This window comes from Lacerta agilis, chromosome 1 (genome assembly GCF_009819535.1).
Source record: "Lacerta agilis isolate rLacAgi1 chromosome 1, rLacAgi1.pri, whole genome shotgun sequence".
In the NCBI taxonomy this organism is placed as follows: Eukaryota; Metazoa; Chordata; class Lepidosauria; order Squamata; family Lacertidae; genus Lacerta; species Lacerta agilis.
In genome coordinates this window covers 44,793,993-44,815,490 of record NC_046312.1, presented here as the reverse complement: position 1 = coordinate 44,815,490, position 21,498 = coordinate 44,793,993, and the positions used below count along the sequence as shown (strand labels likewise).

The 21,498-nt window shown below is 42.0% G+C and overlaps 3 protein-coding genes across 3 annotated transcripts; all 3 read right to left on the bottom strand.

Annotated features, from left to right (window-relative positions):
* Nucleotides 1–5,605: 5,605 nt before the first annotated feature.
* On the bottom strand, nt 5,606–8,171 carry LOC117045520 (disintegrin and metalloproteinase domain-containing protein 20-like). Its single transcript, XM_033146629.1, has one exon. The coding sequence runs from the start codon at nt 7,888–7,890 to the stop codon at nt 5,770–5,772; it is 2,121 nt and encodes a 706-aa protein (XP_033002520.1). The 5' UTR covers nt 7,891–8,171; the 3' UTR covers nt 5,606–5,769.
* A 5,574-nt stretch (nt 8,172–13,745) lies between these two features.
* On the bottom strand, nt 13,746–14,605 carry LOC117041693 (disintegrin and metalloproteinase domain-containing protein 20-like). Its single transcript, XM_033141165.1, is given in 1 exon segment — nt 13,746–14,605. A coding segment is annotated over 1 exon segment (768 nt). The 5' UTR covers nt 14,514–14,605.
* Nucleotides 14,606–14,823: 218 nt separating this feature from the next.
* Nucleotides 14,824–17,587, bottom strand: LOC117041072 (disintegrin and metalloproteinase domain-containing protein 20-like). The gene has a single exon (XM_033139856.1). The coding sequence runs from the start codon at nt 17,059–17,061 to the stop codon at nt 14,824–14,826; it is 2,238 nt and encodes a 745-aa protein (XP_032995747.1). The 5' UTR covers nt 17,062–17,587.
* Between the last annotated feature and the right edge of the window lie 3,911 nt (nt 17,588–21,498).

Here is a 21,498-nt window from a genome sequence, read left to right as displayed (position 1 = left end):
AAATGAGAAGCATCATTTTGTATATGCCTAGTGAGTGATTCTCTTTTCCAGAGATTAAAATTCTGTAGTGTAATATCCATATCATTAACAACTTTTATGGGGTTCCTTGCTGACCATATCTCCTGTGCAGCTATAGACAACTCAACAGCAAGTGGCTCATATAGTGAGTTTGAAGTGTGGATGATATCCAAAACTTCCATGGTAACATGACTTTCATTTCTGTTAAACTTGACATATAGTTGATGCTCTATCACAATTGAAAGCTTCACATACCGGGTGTGTGCCAACGAGACTCCTGCAGCAGCACTTGGGGCTGCTGAATTCTTTGTATGTTGGATCAAGGCCAATTGACGACTCTGCTCTTCCTTTGTTAGCCCACACCTCATGTGAACAGCATCCTCCTTTTCTTCCAACCTATACACCACATGTTGAGAAGAAGGAGCAGATGCCTGAATAGGTTCAACTTCATAGGTGCCATTTTCTAAGTGCAACAGACCCCTGAGGCCTCCTGAGCAAGTGCTGAGGGTGACCCAGGAGGAAGGCTTGTCTTGTACAAAGCCACAGTAGAAGCAGTCATCTCTGATGAAAAGATAGTTCATCTGGACGTCTCCCTCCTCACTGTAAGTGAAGACAGACAGGTGTTTGGCAGTGAAGCCCCTCTTCTGCTTGAGATGCACAACATGGCCCTTCCCCTCAATCTGCAGCAGGTACATGACATCAGGGGGTTCTTGTAGTCCATATCTGGGGGTCAGTTTCCTTGGGATGACCACTTCATAAGAAGCATATCTAAAACCCTGTGGTGGTTTCTGACCTGCATTCTCACTCAAAACATTCCATGAGATCAGCAGCCGCCAGGCAAGATCATTAGTCATTTTCCCTGATGGGTGAATGAATTCACTAGAGCACTCCACTCTTGCATGTCATTCAACACAGGGAAGCTTCTTTTGAACCTCAAGCAAGTTGGGAAGCAAGAGAATTATGTCCATAGCAACAGTCAGTAGATTTACCTTTGGAATTTGGGCGGAGCTTGGTTGAGCACAGAACTTAGTAGAGAAAAAGGATGGAAGATTGGTTTAGCTGAACAGGCACTTACAGAACATAAGAAAAACCTGCTGGATCAGGCCAAAGGTCCATCTGATGCAACATATTGTTTCCTCAGTGGCCAAGCAGATGCCACTAGGAAGCCCACAATCAGGAACTGTATGTTTACCCCACTTGTGATACTCAGGAAGTGCTATTGAGTCACATACTGCCTCTAATAACTGAGGCATACCAGCCATTTTGGCAAGTAGCCTTTGATAGCCTTATCCTTAGATTTTGTCTAACTCTGTTTTAAAGTCACATGAGTTGATGGCCATAATTGTACCTTGTGGGAGCAAATTACATAATGTACCTGAGGTAAGGTGGAGAGCTCAGTACCAACTTGCATGGTATGCCCCTCGCAAAACTACCCCAACCCATGATACTGTTTCTTCCTGTTTGTAACATGAAGAAGCAACTAACTCTCTGCTTTGGGGCATTGCAGGGTGAGTCGGCTCAAAATTGCCAACAAAGTCAGGTTATCAGTTCCTTTAGGGAATAATCCATAGCTTCAACCAAACAAAGACACTTGCTTCTCTCAGATGTATGTATGACCCAACCCAGAAAGTTGGGGTTTTTCACTCTTCACCCCAGAGTGACATGGCAAGGGACATTTCAAGCAAAATTTGTCAAGTCATTTTGGTGTGTAAGCAACACCCTTCCTAAATTCATCCTAGAGATCCTTCCTTTTCACATAGGAACTTGCGAGCCCTAAATGTATCTCAGTGGCTTTTTCACTGACAAGTTAGCAATGTGAAATATCTGGTAAGCTGAATTTTGGAATAAGAGGAGTTGTGAGGTAATGCTCTACTTAAATCCCATTTCAGTAGGAGGGGGATATATCTTCTAGTTAGAGAAGAGGAATCCTAAACCAGTTAGCAGAGGAATGTGCAGTGATCCCCTGGTCTAATATACTGATTCTAATAGAGGAGCCTCAGGTGTGAGACTTCTAAGGGGTGGGAATCTGAAGGACAATAGGCAGGCTAGTACTAGCCTGTTTCAGTTGTTGAAACCCAAGCTGTAACACCTCTGTAACAAGTCTAAGTAACTGAAATAAATCTAAGCTGTACACATAACTTATTATTGAAAAACCTGTGACATCTACTAAACACAATTTATACAGTTTACTGATTCCAACTCCCAACATATCTCTTTTTACCGTTCTTGTGAAATAATTCCTTTTTTCTGTTTAACTTGCATAAGACTCAAAGTGCCAGTTTAAAAGTGGGTTGTTGTTTTTTCTATATTAACATATGGATTCCTTGGGGGTTACGTGCGACTTTAGTTCAGCTTTCAATACTATTGCCCCATCCAAATTGTTTTCTAAATTACTTCAGTTTAACATGCCTGCTTCTGTTTGCCAATGGATATACAGCTTTCTAACAGACAGGAGGCAGCAGGTGAGGCTGGGAAAAATTATATCAAGTAATAGTACCCTCAGTACAGGTGCTTCCCAGGGGGGGGGTGCTCTCCCCACTGCTTTTTTCTTTATACACAAACGACTGCACCTCAACTGACCCATTGGTTAAGACAGGGGTCCCCTAACTAAGGCCCGGGGGCCGGATGCGGCCCAATCACCTTCTAAATCCGGCCCGCAGACGGTCTGGGAATCAGCGTGTTTTTACATGAGTAGAATGTGTCCTTTTATTTAAAATACATCTCTGGGTTATTTGTGGGGCATGCCTGGTGTTTTTACATGAGTAGAATGTGTGCTTTTATTTAAAATGCATCTCTGGATTATTTGTGGGGCATAGGAATTCATTCATTTCCCTGCCCCCCCCCAAAAAAATATAGGTCTGAGGGACAGTGGACCGGCCCCTTGCTGAAAAAGTTTGCTGACACCTTGGTTAAGATCTCGATATTTACAGATGATACGACAGTCATTGGGCTTATCTGGGAGGACAATGAATCTGCATATAGGCAGGAAGTAGACCATCTTGTTTCATGGTGCAGTAAAAATAACTTGGTGCTAAATGCCCAAAAGACAGTGGAAATGATAATCGATTTTAGAAAGCACCCTCCCATCTCGCTGCCACTTTCCATTCTTGGTAACATGGTTGTAGTGGTAGAGTCCTTAAAGTTCCTGGGCTCTATAATTTATCAAAATTTAAATTGGTCAGGCAACATCAATATTATTATTAAAAAGGCCCACCAGAGATTGTATTTTTGCGACAACTAAGAAAATTTAATTTGCCCCAAGAATTGTTGATCCAATTTTACAGAGATACTATTGAAACTGTTCTCTGTAATTCTATTACTGCCTGGTATGGCACAGCCTCTAAGGTGGATAAGAAGACGCTCCAACGAGCAGTAATAATTGCAGAGAGGGTAATTGGTGTTAGTTTGCATCCAATAGAGACACTTTATGCTGCTCAAGCCAGGAAGAGAGCAGAGAGAATTGTCGCAGACCCTTCGCATCCTGGTCATTACCTGTTTGATTTACTTCCATCCAGACGTCGTTACAGGACTCTATACACAAAAACGTCTAGGCACAGGAAGAGGTTTTTTCCTTGTGTCATCAAACTGTTGAATTTGTAGTTGTGTGCACAAGGGAGGTCAGTTGGTGGTATGGGGTTCCTTTGTTGGGCTGTTGTATCATGAAGGTAATAGTGTTTGTATGAGGTACGTTTTCTTTACATTGCAATGTAGTCGAAGCAAAATTCCAAGTATGATTGATACTTGGCCAATAAAATTATTCCTATTCCTATTCCTATTCCTAAATAAAGGACCACTCTGCATCTGTTCTGGGGCTGAGTTATATACCCAAGAGGCAGTATTTCTGTGAAGGTGGGACAATATTTTAAACCAAGCCTAAGAACTACATACGCTACCACTTACTCTTGCGGGGGGGTATATCTAAGTCACCATCCTGGTTCCCCAGTACTGGCAGAAAAATATGCCTCAAGTACAGGGGTAAGGTGTAGGGTCCACCACATAGGAGATTGGTATAAATGAAGCTGAAAAGCAAATTCAAGAGGGTAACATCACTCCAAAATGTGTCTGAACACCTTTGGAGGTAACATGAACTCGCAATAATTCAACCTGAGTCATTATAAAACAAACTAGCAGCCTATAGATGAATGGCTATTGTGCTTTCGAACTGCTAGGTGGGCAGGAGTTGGGACTGAGCAACGGCAGCTCACCCCGTTGCAGGGATTTGAACCACCAACCTTCTGATCAGCAAGCCCTAGGCTCTGTGGTTTAACCCACAGCACCACCTGGGAGGGGAATTACCTATTAAATGTGTGTTTTGTGAGGAGGTAAGTTCTGGTTCCAGAAAGCTGATTTCATAGACTTATTTTTAATTGTTTAATTGGGTTTTTTTTAAGGGAACTTCACCAGAAGCAAAGAAATGTGCTTGTTTGAATTTACAATGAAGAGGCAGATAGTTGAAGCTCACAAGAGCTTAGCATTCTTTTCAAAACAAGGGTAGATCAGTAGCAGAAGTTGTGTAATTGATAAATTACCACTGTCCATGTGCAAAGTTTAGACTTCAAATGTTTTTCAGGCAAAAAAGCAGGAGGTCATTGTGTTAATCGTGCCTCCTGCACTTATGGGCTCAATTTCCTACCGTTTCACAGAAGCATCCATACTTTTGTCTGAGAAATGTTGGTGGGTAGGAGAGCAGCTTGGCCACCCACTCCAATCTTCGGAACAGAGAGGGGAAGGAAGACAAGATAAGTTGATAACGCTGCTTCCTTTTCCTTGGCCTTTTCCCCCTGCAGGCTGCTCCATCCCCACCCTCCTCATCCCTTTCTAATTGGCCTGGAAGGGGAAGAAGATCTGGATTGCAGTGAAATGGTGGGCCTACTATTAGTGGAAAGGGATGGAACTCAGCCACAGGAAACACATACTTGCTTGCCTGGCTCCCATCCTCCTTCCTGCTCATACAGGTAACTAGAGGAAACAGCTGACAGGCAGGCAGATGATTTCCAGAGAAAGTCACTCAGTTGCCTTGGTAAATATGGACACAGCATGATTAAAATATTTAAAGGTTTTCCTCCCTCAGTGATGGGACCCCCTGGGTGCTTTAAAAATCCACGCACTTCCTTGAGAATGGGTTCTTATTTGGGAAATAGAATTCTGCTCAGTGTTTAACACACATACATCCAATTAAAAAACCTGTGGCCCTCTAGATGTTGTTGGAAATGGCTTCCATCATCCCTGAACATTGTCAGTGCTGACTGGGGCTAATAGGGGTTATTATCCAACAATACATAGACTATCACAGCTAATCCATGAGGCAGAGGCAGTGCTATTTTTCTAGAAAAAGAGGTGCCGGAACTCACTATGAATGTCTCTCTCATTCTCTAAAAATGGCAATGGTGCCCACCTGACAGGTGCCAGAACTAACTTTTGGTGAGTTACAGCTGGGGGGGGGGAGCCCTCAGAATACTTTCTGGAAGACAGAGGATGTAGTGAGGCTCAACATATAACATAATTCTCCCCTGTTGAGGAAACCAAGATTTTCACAACCTAGAGTGCCTAGGAGGAAAATTTAATGAAAAGGTTTTTTTAAAAAAAAAAAAAATCAAAAACTTAGCAAATTGAATGTATATCTACATAGTACAATCTATTATTCGTTCTGTATCTGGCACATTGCCAACTGTTCATTTCTGTGATCCATTTCAGAATTTCTTCTTTTTTGTGCTTGACAAACTCTTCTACTTAAATGTAAGAACTTCAGTCTCAGTCCATTCCTGAAATTAATATCCAGACCAACAACAACAATAGTAGCAGAACAATAAATCCAATTACTTCTGTTATTCCTGCACTGAGATTGCTACGATCCAGAATGTTACCTCGTGGAGGAGGCCCGCTGTCAATGCTGCCACCAAAGCCTTTATAAAGGCAGTATGGAGGGGCCCAGCCATAATCACAATGACAATGTTTATGAGTATTGCATATACCCCTATAGTGGCACTTTGTGAAATTACAATCATAGTTCAAGAGGGATACACTCTTGCAGTTCCTATTAATACACATCATGTTCTTGCCACAAGGAGTCCCATCTCTCACTGCTCCAATATCAGGCATCTCCATTCTACTGTGGTAGTCTGTACTCCAGCATTTCCTATTGCCTATGGGTGTATTAACTAGGGTGCTGTGTTCCTCCAAAGAAGGCAGTTTATAAACATTTTCACACTGGATTTTTCCACATAGGATATTCTTAGCACTGCATTTCTTATAAGCTCCATCTCTAAGGCCACAGTTGCCAAAGCGATCCCCTCGACCATTCAGTTTATTGAAACAAGCCTTTGAAGCAGCTGTTGCTTCCATGCCAAAGATCATTTTGCACTGCTCACTGTGAGTTGTGCAGTTTCCATGATAGCAGTATACACCATCACTACACGGGGAGCCATCTTGTACATAAACATCTTCAGGACACCATTCTGAAGTCCCATTGCAGTACTCGGGAAGATCACACCTGCTAACCTCTTGTCTGCAGACATAATGAGCTGGAAGATACTGACACTCAGCACAACACCGTCCAAAAGCACAAGTGGCACCTGGGCGCAGCATGCAATTAGACTGGCAACATGGATCCAACTTGCATTGATCTGGTGAACCACAGTCACATTGCTCTCCATCTTCTACTACTTTGTTACCACAGTGTTTGAGTTTATACATTTTATCAGGCTCTGGCGGAATCAACAAACATGGAGTGTTCCTTAGCTCAAAATAATTCTGATAGCTGCAGTTGCTAAACTTATCAGTGTTTGCCTGAGCTGCAGCCATAATGCACTTACTTCGTTCACAAGTACAGTATTTTGAATCATGTTGCATGCCAAGATTATGTCCTAATTCATGAGTAAATGTATTAGAAAAATCAGACAAACTATAGCCAACATATGATTCAACACCACATGCCCGATCAGTCCAACAGATTGTTCCTAAATATGATAATCCTCGTGTACGTCCAAAACTCTTATATACAAATAAATGAGCAGCATCATTCTCTAGATGTTTATTTAGGATGTTTGTTCTCCAGTCATTGAAATTGGAAAGCAGGGTTTTAATGTTGTTATCAATCACAATGAGGTTCTTTTCTGACCAAATCTCCAATCCAACAAGAGTCACAACGACACCAAGTGGCTCATATAATGAATTAGCAACATGAATGACATCTAGAACTCGCATAGCAGCAACAGTTTCATTTCTATCAATTCTCACATATCTTTCGTAATCCACAACAATTGCAACCTCTGCATAACGGGTGTGTGTCCACCAACCTCCTTCTGGAGCACCCTTAGCCACTATATTCTTTGGTTTTTGGATCATGGCCTCATGATGCCTTTGCTCTTCTTCTGTTAACCCACAAGTCATGCGTGCAGCACCCTCTATTTCTTCCAACCGATACATCACATGTTGAGAAGTAGCAGATCTCTGCACAGGCTGAATTTCATAGGTGTCATTTTCTAAATGCAGCAGACCCCTGAGGCCCCCTGAACAAGTGCTGAGGGTGACCCATGAGGAAGGCTGGTCTTGTACAAAGCCACGGTAGAAGCAGTCATCTCTGATGAAAGGATAGTCCACCCGGAGGTCTCCCTCCTTACTGTAAGTGAAGACAGGGAGGTGTTTAGGGACAAAGCCCATCTTCTGCTTGAGATGCACTACATGGCCTTTCCCCTCAATCTGCAGTAGGTAGGTGACATCATGACGTTCTTGTCCATACCTAGGGACTAGTTTTCTTGGGATGATCACCTCATAAGAGGCATACATAAAGCCTTGTGGTGGTTTCTGACCTGCAGTCTCACACAAAACATTCCATGAGATCAGCACCAGTTGCCATGTGTGGCGGTTAGTCATTTTCCCTGAGAGGTGAAAGAATTCACTAGAGCACTGTACTGATGCCTGTCATTCATGACAGGGAAGTCCCTTTTGGTCTGGAATGGTGGTGGAAATAAAGCTGCATGCTAACTAGACCAGGAGGATGATTCTGACCATAGCAACACTCCGTAGATTTACCTTTAGAATGTGGGTGGAGCTTAGTTGATTGATGGAACAGAATGGAGAAGGAAGATGGAGGGTGGGAAAGCATGAAAGGGTAAATACAGAGCATTAGAACTTAAAAAGCCCTGCTATATCAGGTGAAAGGCCAATCTAGTCAGCATCTTCTTCCCAAGGTGGCTAAACAGATACCACTGGGAAGCCTACTGCTAGGACTTAGGTGCTTTCCCCTTTTCTGATTCCTATCAACAGGTATTCAGAAACATTGGATTTCCACTGGATTTTATAAAATCATATAATTGGTAGGGACCCTTAGGATCATCTAGCCCAGACATGTCCAATGTGTCAATCGTGGGAACGATTTTGGTCGAGCACTACCAAGGCCTCATCGCCTCTGCCCACCGCCCTCTCCCAGCAATCGCCCTGCACTTAGGCAGGCTTGCCCACCACCACCACGGCAAGAGCTCTGGCTGGCGCAAGTGCTGCCTCCGCCTCCTTGCGGCCGCCTCAGTCAGCTGGCCGGCCCCAGAAACATATGAGGTGCCTGCCTCTGCCCCCTGCAAGCCGCAGTCCCAGGGCAAGGAGGCAGGGGTCGACAATGAGGTACACATGTTCCACAAGGGCTGCAGTGCTGCAGAGGAAGCCAAGGGAAGGGCGGCGCACAAGAGAAACAATGACACCCCTCCTCCCTCCTACCAGTTCCTGTGGAAAGAAAATGCCAGGTCCCACGCCCCTCCACTCTCCATCTTAGTTCTGCGTGGATGCTGAACTTTCCCCACCTTTCCAGGTCTAGCCTAGCTGTGTTTACGTGAATGTAAGCCACCAACCCCTCTTCCCACAGAGCTCTTCGTCTGGAAAAGGGGAAATTGGACATTTGGGGGCGTGTTGGCTTCCCGCGTGTGCCAAGGGCCCTGGGAGGGCCCTGATGTGGGGGTAATGATTTGTTATTATTTTTATCATCATCATCATCATTTATTTATACCCCGCCCATCTGCTGGGTTTCACCAGTCAAATATAATGTGTCAATCGTGGGAACGATTTTGGTCGAGCACTACCAAGGCCTCATCGCCTCTGCCCACCGCCCTCTCCCAGCAACCGCCCTGCACTTAGGCAGGCTTGCCCACCACCACCACGGCAAGAGCTCTGGCTGGCGCAAGTGCTGCCTCCGCCTCCTTGCGGCCGCCTCAGTCACATTGAAGAATGACAATGGGAGAGTGTGATAGATCATTTCCAGTTTTTGATACTGGATAGTAGATCACATCCTACTTGAAATTGGACATGCCTGATCTAGCTCAACCCCAGGAATATGCAGCTGTCCCATATGGGGATTGAACTTGCAGCCTTGGCATTATCAGCACCATGCTTTAACCAATTGAGCTATCCATGTTGGATTAAAGTATTCTATGTTTCACCTACATATAGAGTTAAAGTGAACAATATTATGTCTGTTCTCTTTCCACTGGCCTGAGGAACCAGAAAAGGATGTCCACTTTCACCTTTACTCTTTAATATATTGTGACAAAAGCCGTGGCAAGAGCGTATGGGATCTCAGGTGTCCACACAGGGTCTGTTTCCCTTTGGAGAATAGAAGACACGGTGGAGGCTGTTGTGCTTTAAGAAATAGGGTCTATTCACCCATTTACACCCTTAGTTTGCATGGAGAGGGTCCAGAGCTTACAGCATGGCCCAAAGCATTGCAGGCAGTCCTTCCTTCTCCCTTGCCAAAATGGATCTCCCCCCTTCTTCTTCCCAGAAACCCTTTGCCATTCCCCAGAGCAGTTACCCTGGCAACCTTCAAAATCTACAGTCTCTGATCACACCTTGGGCTAGAAGTGCCATTCTCTTTTTAACAACTCACAATGGCTCTCTTAAGGGACCTAGTTTTGCCAGGCTACCCAGGAATTCCTTTGCAGCTTATATTCTCCCCTCGTATCACAAATAACCCCACATCCTAGCATTTATTAATTTCAGTGTTTAGACAGACAGACACACACACACACACACACACCCATTCTGTAACAATATGTTTAAAACCCCTGGCTTGCGCTATCAGACAACATTGTGAGATTCATGGAGCAATTCACAATTCAGTCGAATATAAATTGTTTTTATTTGCAGATGATACCCTTCTGTTTATTTTGAAGTCTCAAACTAGTATTCCTAATTTGATGTAAACAATTGAAGCTTCGGGTAAAATATCAGGATAATTGATTAATTGGTCCAAATTGGAATTGATGCCAATAGGTGAAAATTCAATTACCCATTCACTTAAAAGGTAAAGGTAAAGGACCCCGACAGTTAAGTTCAATTGCAGACGACTCTGGGATTGTGGCGCTCATCTCGCTTTACAGGCCGAGGGAACCACAGGGTCATTTAGCCAGCATGACTAAGCCGCTTCTGGCACTACGGAACACCGAAACCAGAGCAGCGCAAGGAAACGCCTTTTACCTTCCTGCCGGAGTGGTACCTATTTATCTATTTGCACTTTTTGGCGTGCTTTCGAAATTGCTAGGTTGGCAGGAGCTGGGACCGAGCAATGGGAGCTCACCCCGTCGCAGGGATTTGAACCACTGACCTTCTGATCGGCAAGCCCAAGAGGCTCAGTGGTTTAGACCACAGCTCCACCCACGTCCTACCCATTCACTTAAGCAAATTCACTTAAGCAATATCAATTCTAGATTTGTACCGAATCTGTTAAATATCTAGGTAAGTTATCACCAAGAGATATAACTCAGCTAGTAATAGTAAACATAAATGAAATACATAAAATAACAAACATAAATTTTAAAAAAATAGGCTTCCCTAGATATTGATAGATAGGAGCCATTAAACCTTATCATTTGCAGAAAGTTGAATGCTCTCGAAATGAACATTATTCCCAGATTGGCTCCCACTATGTTTCCAAGCACAAATCAAAGTGTTGGTGCTGACCTTTAAAGCCCCAAATGGCTTCAGCCCTATATATCTAAAGGAGTGTCTCCACCCCCAGTGTTCAGCCTCGACGCTGAGGTCCAGCGCCAAGGGCCTTCTAGAAGTTCCTTTACTGAAGAAAGGGACGTTATAGGGAACCGGGCAGAGGGCCTTTTTGGTAGTGGGGCCCGCCCTGTGGAACGCCCTCCCATCATTTGTCAAGGAGATAAATAAATATACAACTTTTAGAAGAAATCTAAAGGCAGCCCTATATGTTTAATGTTTAACGCTTTATATATATATAATAATATATAAAAAAACAAAAGTATTTTATTTTACATTAAATGTAAATATATATCACATCACTTTTCTCTTAATGTAATTCTTGCTTTATTCTACTTTAGAAAACAAAACTTAAAGGTCATTTGCAAATGTTCAAAACTAATATTTAATTGAAATAAATCACCAGTAATGAAATATAAACACATATTCCCCCCAGATTGGTGCAAGGTGATTTAAATGTCATTTGAAGATAAAATGAACTTGCAATAATTCAACCAAAGAATCACAGTTAAAAAAAAGCGCTATACCGTATAATATTTTTCTGCTTTTAAAAAAAAGATGACTTCTGAAAGTAGGTGTACTTTGTGAAGAGGTAGAGTCTAATTACCGAGAGCTGATTTCATAGGTTGTATTTAATAAGGCTGTGCACACCCACAGCCCAACTGTACAAATCAGGTTGACCTGGCTGGCTCAACCCAGGGACCACCAGCCCTGCTTCCTTGCTCCCTTGCATGCTCACACAAGGAACATCAAAAGGGAACTGGCAGGCAGGCAGCTCATTTCCAGAGAAATGCACTCAATTGTCTTGATCAACAAGGAAAAGGCATAGGACAAAATATTTAAACTCCTTCCTGCAGTGTCACTATCTATGACTAATCTGATGTGCCATATTCCTGCTTTTAAACAATGAAATCTCATAAGATCCAGTCACCTACATGTGTCACATTGAGTTTGATCCAACTTTGAAGGTTCACAATAACTATATACTATTAATGTTTGCAAATCACTTTCAATACCAGGGAATTTAACACTGCTTTTCAAAATTCAATTGTATTGTAATTGATTTCAAAAAGGTTATTTCTAGTTCTTCTATTTCCATAGGTGCCAACTATACAGGGCCCTGGGTGCCCAGGCACCTGAATTTTTAAATAAAGGGGCCACCGCCCCCAGGTTCTACTCAGCAGCGGACGCACGCAATGGGGCGTGCCAACGCCACATGCGTAAGTCGCAGTGATGTCGGCATGCCCATGGCACTCACTGTTGCAGGGCCAAGGCGGAGGGCCTGCCTATTTCCATGACTAAACGTAATTGAAATGAATTTGTGCATTCTTGGCATAGCAGACGTCAGTAGAGTTATATAGGGAAATGGTGTTTCCATGCGCTCTGGCACTCATCACGGTGCCCCGTTGCTCCAGAAGTGGTTTCGTCATGTTGGCCACATGACTCAGAAAACTTACTATGGATAAATGCAGACTCCCTCGGCCTGAAGCAAGATGAGCACTGCACTCCATAGTAGCCTTTGACTGGACGTAACCATCCAGGGGTCCTTTACCTTTACCTTAGAGGAAAGTTTTTAATGTTTGATGTTTTATTATGCTTTATGTATGCTGTAAGCTGCCCAGAGTGGGCGGGGTATAAATAATAAAAACATCATCATCATCATCCTTGAGGATTTACTCAAGGAATTATTCGTAAAACTAATATATTTCATTTGTTTGACTTCAGAGCAATTTTATACCTAAATTGGATTGAAAACGTTGCCATTTGAGCTTTCAGTGTTTATGCACTATCTTCTGCATATAATAAAGATTAAGGAAAAGCTATTTATAACTGCCAACCTAGCAGTTCGAAAGCACGCCAAAGTGTAAGTAATGTAGATAAATAGGTACCGCTCCAGCGGAAAGGTAAACGGCATTTCCACGCACTGCTATGGTTCACCAGAAGCGGCTTAGTCATGCTGGCCACATGACTTGGAAGCTGTCTGCGGACAAACACCTGCTCCCTCGGCCAGTAAAGCGAAATGAGCGCCGCAACCCCAGAGTCGTCCACGACTGGACTTAACGGTCAGGGGTCCCTTTACCTTTACCTTTACTTATAAGTAAGGTTGTTGTATATTTTAGCATTATAGCATTCATGTTTTTTGCTTCCACAGTACCTTTTTCAATGCCCATCCTACACTGGTGGAAATCTGAATACGTATCTGCTGTTCAGTAGCTAAGGCAATCAGCTGCAATATTATTGCTAGACAGCCAGCATATCTTAGGTTAGCATCTCAGTTATTTCAACAGAATCACTATGTAAATTTCTGTGTGAATGCGATTTTCTTTCACAGAGTGTTTAGCCCCTCATGCCCAGGGCCTTTCCTGCTGTGCTGTGGGCTTGAGGAAGATGCATCTGAGAGTTAGAGATTATAGACCACATTGCAAAAATTTCCCGTTTGTAGTGCCTAGCTGAATTTTTTTTAAAAAAATACCCCTAACATTTAAGAGTAATCAAAATACTGAATGTATTTCTGTATAATATTGTCCATTATTTCATGCACATCAATTTGACACATTCAGTGCATTGTTCAATTCTCTAATTCAGTTTTGAATGTCTTCTCCTTTAAAAAATAATAATTATGCATTTGCTCCTTCAGTTGGCCAAATGTCCGTGTCTAGAGCTTCTTGAAATAAATACCCAGAACCACAGGAACACAAAAAATATAATTACTCCTATAATTGCTGCCATGCTGGAGCTAATCACAATGCATAATCACAATGACAATGTTTCTGAGTATTGCATATTCCTCGATCATGGCACTTTGTGATATTACAATCATACTGCAAAAAGGACACTCTCATGCAGTTCCCATCAATGCATATCAGGTCAGTACCACAAGGAGTCCCATGTCTCGCTGCTCCAATATCAGGTATCTCTATTCCAGGGTGGTAGTCTGTACTCCACCATTGTCTATTGCCAAGGGCCATATGAAGTATGGTGCTGTGTTCCGCCAAAGAAAGTAATTGATCAACATTTTCACAATGGATTAGGCCACACAAGATATGCTGAGTATCATATTTCTTATAAGTGTCATGTCTAAGCCCACAGTTGCCAAAGCAATCCCCTCAAGCATTTATTTTACTGAAGCAATCCTTTGATGCACCTGTTGCTTTGTTGCAAAATATCATTTTGCATTGTCCATTGTGAGTTGTGCAATTCCCATTATAGCAATATGCACCATCACTGCATGGGGCATGATCTTGTAAATAAACATCTTCAGGACACATCTCTGAAGTCCCATTGAAGTACTCAGGAAGGTCACAGGCATGAACCTTCTATCTGCAAACAGACCATGCTGGAAGAAATTGACAATTAACACAGCACTGTCCAAAAGCACAAGTGGCACCTGGACTCAACATGCAATTAGACTGGCAACATGGATCCAACTTGCATTGCTCTGGTGAGCCAAAATCACATTCCTCTTTATCTTCCACTACTTTGTTTCCACAGTATGCAAATTTATACATTAGATCAGGGACTGGTGGAACTAACAAACATTGAAAGTACCTTACTGAGAAGTAATCCTTATAACTACAATTGCTAAACTCATCTGTGCTTGCTTGGTATGCAGCCAGAACACAAGCATGTTTGATCACAAGTGCAGGACTGTACCTGTATTTTTCATAATGTTGCAGAGTTCTGCCCTGTTGTGCCTAGTAGACAAATGTAATGAAGAAGAGCTTTAAAAACTTTAGAAACTTAAATGTATCTCTGCATAATACTGTCCATTATTTCCTGCGAATCTGTTTGACACATTAAGTGTATTGTTCAATTCTCTCATTCAGTTGGGACAGGATTTTCTTCCTCTTTTTTATCTTCTTCATATGTTCTTTCTAGTTTTTTTACAAACCGTTTTCTCAGGGGCTTCCTGAAATAAATACCCAGCCCAAGAACAGCAAAAACAGCAAAAACAAGAAATACAATTGCTGCTATAATTCCTATCATGATGCCAATATGCTGTGAAGTCTTCCCTGGTGGAGGAGGTCCACTGTCAATGCTGCCACCATTACCTTCATATAGACAGTCTGGAGGGGCCCAGCCATAATCACAATGACAATGTTTGTGAGAGTTGCATTTTCCTCGATTATGACACTTTGCGACATTGCAATCATATTTCAAGAGGGACACACTCTTGCACTCCCCATTAATACACATCATTTCTGTGCCACAAGGAGTCCCATCTCTCACTGCTCCAATATCAGGAAACTTCAGTCCAGCGTGGTAATCTGTACTCCAGCATTTCCTATTGCCAAGGGGCGTATTAATTATGGTGCTGTGTTCCTCCAAAGAAGGTACCGTATCAACATTTTCACACTGGATTCGGCCACACAAGATGTTCTGTGTATCACATTTCTTATAAGTGCCATGTCTAAGTCCACAGTTGCCAAAGCGATCACCTCGAGCATTCATTTCACTGAAGCAATCCTTTGATGCACTGATTGCTTTGTTGCCAAAGATCATTTTGCACTGCCCGTTGTGAGTTGTGCAATTCCCATTATAGCAATATGCACCATCAGTACAAGGGGCACCATCTTGTACATAAACATCTTCAGGACACCATTCTGAAGTCCCGTTGCAGTACTCGGGGAGATCACAACTGCTGACCTGTTCTCTGCAAACCTTATGAACTGGAAGATACTGACAATTAACACAGCACTGTCCAAAAGCACAAGTGGCATCTGGACTCAACATGCAATTAGACTGGCAACATGGATCCAACTTGCATTGCTCTGGTGAGCCACAGTCACATTCCTCTTTATCTTCCACTACTTTGTTTCCACAGTATGCAAATTTGTACATTAGATCAGGATCTAGTGGAACTAACAAACACTGTCTGTTCCTTACTGAGAAGTAATCCTTATAACTGCAATTGCTAAACTTATCTGTGCTTACTCCGTATGCAGCCATAACGCAAGCATGTCGATCACAAGTGCAGTATTTTTCATCATGTCTCATTCCAAGATTATGTCCTAATTCATGGGCAAATATAACAGTAAAATCAAACAAACTGTAAGTCATATATGACTCAACACCAGTTGCCCAAAAGGCCTGACAAATTGTTCTCACGTATGCTAATCCAACTGTATTTCCAAAATTTTTATATACAAATAAGTGAGCAGCATCAAGATCTATATGTTTACTTAGTGAATCTTTTACAAATATTGCAAAATTGAGGAGTGTTTTTTCTATTGTGTCTTCGATTTTCATGAGGTTCTTTTCTGACCATATCTCCAAGCCAGCTATAGACAGCTCAATAGCAAGTGGCTCATACATTGAGTTTGCTGCATGGATAATATCTAGAACTTGCAAAGCAATACGACTTTCATTTCTGTCAAACCTGACGTATCGTTCATGTTCTATCACAATGGCAAGCTCCAAGTATCTGGTGTGTGTCCACCAGGCTCCTCTAGCATCAATTTGAACTGTTAGATTTGTGCTTTGGATCATGGCCTCTTGGCGTCTTTGCTCTTCCTCTGTTAGCCCACACCTCATTCGTACATCACCCACCATTTCCTCCAATCTATACAACACATGTTGAGAAGTAGCAGATGCCTGAACAGGTTCGATTTCATAGGTGCCGTTTTCTAAGTGCAACAGACCCCTGAGTCCCCCCGAGCAAGTGCTGAGGGTGACTCGAGAGGCAGGATGGCCTTTTACAAAGCCGTGGTAGAAGCAGTCATCTTTTATGAAAGGGTAGTCCATCTGAAGGTCCCCCTCCCTACTGTAAGTGAAGACAGGGAAATGTTTAGGCACAAAGCTCTTCTTTTTCTTGAGCTTCACGGTGTGGCCCTTCCCCTCAATTTGCAGAAAGTAAGTGATAGTATGGGGGTTTTGTCCATATCGGGGGGTTAATTTCCTTGGGACAATCATCTCATAGGAGGCATACCTATAGCCCTGTGGAGGGTTCTGACCTGCAGTCTCACTCAACACATTCCATGAGATCAGCACCAGCAGCCAGGGAAGATTGCTTGTCACCTTCCCTGACAGATGAAAGAATGCACTAAGGCACCCCATGGGATAGCCTGTGATGGGCCCAAAGCAAAATGGGAAGGAGACTCCTATAGAGAGAGAAGGATTCTGATGATAGCAACCGTCTGTAGATTTACCTTTGGAATGTGGGCGGGCCTTGGTGATTACGGACAGAACAGAATGCAGAGAATGGGCGAGTGGGAAGCAGGTCAGTGTGCCTGAAAGGGGACTTAACAGGAAGAACAGAAAGGAGTGCTGATAAGCTGAGGACCATAGTGTCAGGTAATCATGGGAACTGAGTGAAAGGCAATGGAAGAATACCTAGTCGAGTTCCTATGGCCTTGTCACGAACAAATTTGGTATAGATATAGTATTTCTTGCGCCACTGAAGGGCTGGAAGCAGGATGTGTGAACAGCAAGTTGCCTGCTCTACAGAGATTTGGCCAGCAATATGCAGCAATAGCAGGTAAGGCAAAGGGGGAATTTTTAATTATTATTATTTTATTAAATTTGTATAATGCCCTAAATCTATAGATCTCATAAATTTACAGTAAGATATTAGATGCAGGTTGGAGTAGTTTGTATCAAATGCTATAAATTTTATATGAAGGTGTTTTTTAAACAAATTATGGGAAGTCCTTACTTGTCCAACTGGTCCACAGAGTCACACTGTAGCTGCTGCATATGTGGTCCTTTTGATGACAAGGCTCACATTCAAAATTCTCCAATGTGTCTACTCATTTTGAGGTGGCTCACTCCTTGCCCCACCAACAAACATGCAGGGCATAGAGCGCAGCTGCCCCTCACCCCAAGGGCATCTTGGCTGTGACTCTTGGCTACGAGTCCTGGAAGACCTGCTCCCTGCCTTGCAGCCTTTTTCCACCTGACCTAGGAGGAAGGGGCCCTAACTGACTTCAGCTACAAAAGCTGAGACTGCTGAACACACCCTTGGGCTGGGGTGTTGTTTGCCAGATTTTGTTGGGTGGTGGTTGCTGCTGTTGCTGGTTTTTTGTATGTTTATTTTAGATCTTGTGATTTATGTGGAAATTGTTCCGTTTGGTTGTATATTTTTATGTTTTCTTTATTGTTTATGACTACTTTAGTTATGTTGTAGTTATGAGTCTAGCTACAAAAACTGAGGCTGCTGAAGAGGCCCGAGACCATCTTGGTTGTCTCTTAGTGCAGACCCAGGTCATTGAGCCTGAGCTTCCTCCTGAACCACCATTGGCAGTATTACCAGCAACTGCAGCAGATAGGTTCTATGCTTAGGATAATATTTTATTCTCTTGCTAATAATACTGTTTTAAATGTGCATTTTATATTTGACTTTGTTTAGTAATGTTTTCTTTTGAAATGTTAAGATAATTTTTAGGTTAACTTTGCTTTGTTAAATGTGCATTCTGTACATGTTTAAGATAATATTTTAGTTTCCTGTTAGTTATGTTGTGTTGAAGGTATACCTTATATATATTTTGTAATGTTTTATTTTGGATTGTTGTATTTGATATTTTATTGTAGGTTGTAAAATGCTTCAAGGTGTTTTTCTTAAAAAAATTAAATTATTCTAGAAAAGAAATTATTAATAGTAATAACAATGTTGGATGCCAACACAACACTTGGGATGGTCCCCATGCTCCATCATGATGATGTGAGGCCTCCCATTTCCCACTGGCTCAACCAGTGAGCTCCCTGGAAAACAGGGGCACATCTCTGAGCCAGGGTATATGAGAACAGATTCTAGGGTTCATGACATCCCTGGGCCACACATATTAAGCTGTTAACTATGGCATCTCTGAGTGATGAAACTCCAGGAGGCCTATACAAAGTACTCAACTCCCACTAGTGTTGAGATATAAGCCGATGAATAGATGTTATTTTATTACTGTTCAGGATGTTATAAACTTTGCTGAACTTTTTTCAAAACAAAACAAAACAGCAACAAAAAGTAGCAACAAATGCTGCTAGCATTTACATGAAAGGCACAAGACAAATTTGCAAACTGCAGCAAAAGCAGTTCTTCTGTTCGATTAGAATGGAATTCTCACCCATTGCTAATCACAAGCAATAACAAAATTAAACAGCACATTTACCGTATTTTCCGGCGTATAAGACAACTGGGCATATAAGACGACCCCCAACTTTTCCAGTTAAAATATAGAGTTTGAGATATACTCGACCGCAGATTCTCCACCCGGCGTATAAGACGACCCCCAACTTTTGCGAAGATTTTCCTGGATTAAAAAGTAGTCTTATACGCCAGAATATACAGTATGTCCTGTGTTGATGTAAACTGATTAAAACACACAAGAGGAGGGGGATATGAGTTTGGAACAATCCAGACAGTGCCATGGTACAACAAACTGATTTACTGTATACACTTTAGCACATGGGTAGGCAAACTAAGGTCTGGGGGTCAGATACGGCCTAATCACCTTCTAAATCCGGCCTGCGGACGGTCCAGGAATCAGCATGTTTTTACATGAGTAGAATGTGTCCTTTTATTTAAAATGCATCTCTGGGTTATTTGTAGGGCATAGGAATCCATTCATTTCCCCCCCCCCCAAAAAAAAATATAGTCCGGCCCCCCACAAGATCTGAGGGACAGTGGACCAGCCCCCTGCTGAAAATGTTTGCTGACCCCTGCTTTAGCAGGACAACTTTTCTGAGTTTTTATTATTAACAGAAAACAAAGTGTGTGTTTTCTTACATAGAGCTGGTCTGATGGGGTTCTCATTGTTTGCATACCAGTGCACGTGGATAAATAGGTACCACCTTACTAAAATCAAGATACACTATATCCACAGCATTTCCCTCAACCACCAAGTTTGTAATTCCATTAAAACAAGAAAAAAAAGAAATCAGATTGGTCTGGCATGACTTATTTTTGAAGCTTTTAAGTCACTCTCAACACCAGAAATCTGACATGGCTTTTTAAAATTCCATTGCATTTAGTACATGATAACTGATTTCCAGAATATTTTTTCCGTTATTTTCATGACTAAATCAATTTTATTTGTGACAAATAATTTTGTTTTGATTTACTGAGTGTTACGGGTCACACTCTAAATATATATTAAGCAGAATACATTTTTATATAGAAATTAAAATACTCTCTTATCATAGAATCATAGAATTGTAGAGTTTGAAGGGATCGTGAAGGTCTTCTACTCGAGCCCCCTGCAATGCAGGAATCTTTTGCCCAACATGTGGCTCAAATCCACAACCCTGAGATTAAGAGTTTCTGGCCTGCTGACTTAATCTAGTTCTTTTTAAATTTAATTTTGATTTTAAAAAAGATGACGGCAACTGCAAATGTTCGTTTGTTTATTTATTTAATAAAATTTATATACCACTTGATTGTAGGGGGGGGACCTCAAAGCAGTTTTGAAAAGTAATATATAGTTGAAATAGGTCACAAAGAGTTACAACATTATACAGCACACATATACAAACTGATTTAAATAGATCTTTGGGATAATATGAATTTGTAGTAAATCAGCCAGAGTGTCTTGGTGGAACAAATTGTTTTATAAGCTAGACTAACTTTTTCTAGTACTTTTTCTGGCAGAAAAACATTATCTCTGAAATGAGTGTGTGTGTACAGAGGTATGTCCTGGTTTTGTACACTTGCCTTTTATTTCTAGGGAACCTCTGTAGAAACAAAGAAAGGTGGTTTTCTCCATTTACAGTGGAGAGATGGATAGCTGAGGACCAGGCTCAAAACAGTGCCAGCTTGGACTCTTAGCAAGTGCAGACCTGACTACAATGCACTACAAGCAAAAAGCCAGATGCCACTATGTAAGATTAGCTGTCTTGGTGACTAGCAGCCTCATTCCCTGGGCTTTTGTTTCCTATTGTTTCAAATAAGTGTACCTACTTCACCTATGAAATTTTCGAGAGTAAAAGAGCAGCTCAGCCCCACATTCCTTTTTCTGGTCTGGAAAGAGGAAGATCTAACAAGGGCATAATACTGTTTCCACCTTCCCTTTTTCCTCTGCAGGCTGCTTCACCTTTAGCTGTCCTGAAAGGGGAGGAAGAGCTGGGATGCTATGGAATAAAGCATTGAAGCGCCTTCCTCCCTCACCTGCAGTATCTGTGGCCAATATTTGTGACTCCGTGTGTGTGTGTGAGAGAGAGAGACAGAGAGAGAGAGAGAGAGAGAGAGAGAGAGAGAGAGAGAGAAATGAGATCCAGTCACCTCTATGTACAACACTGAAATTGGTCCCTACATAATAAGATCAGTCTGCTATCAGCAGAACTTTGGAATTTAAGGATTAAAGCATCCCTCTTTTGTCCATAGCAACATTCAGTAATCTCCCTTGGGGATTTATTCAGAAGAAATTATTCATAACATTAAGTGATGTCATTTGTTAGACTTCTCAACAATTTTACACCTATTTGGATAAAACATGTTGGCATTTGTACTTTCAGTGTTTTTAAATCACTGCTTTTGGTCTTTTAAAACAAAGAAATAAATGCTTA

Coding starts and splice junctions, on each gene's coding strand:
- LOC117045520 (XM_033146629.1), bottom strand. CDS start 7,890: ATGACTAACCGCCACACATGGCAACTGGTGCTGATCTCATGGAATGTT.
- LOC117041072 (XM_033139856.1), bottom strand. CDS start 17,061: ATGGGGTGCCTTAGTGCATTCTTTCATCTGTCAGGGAAGGTGACAAGC.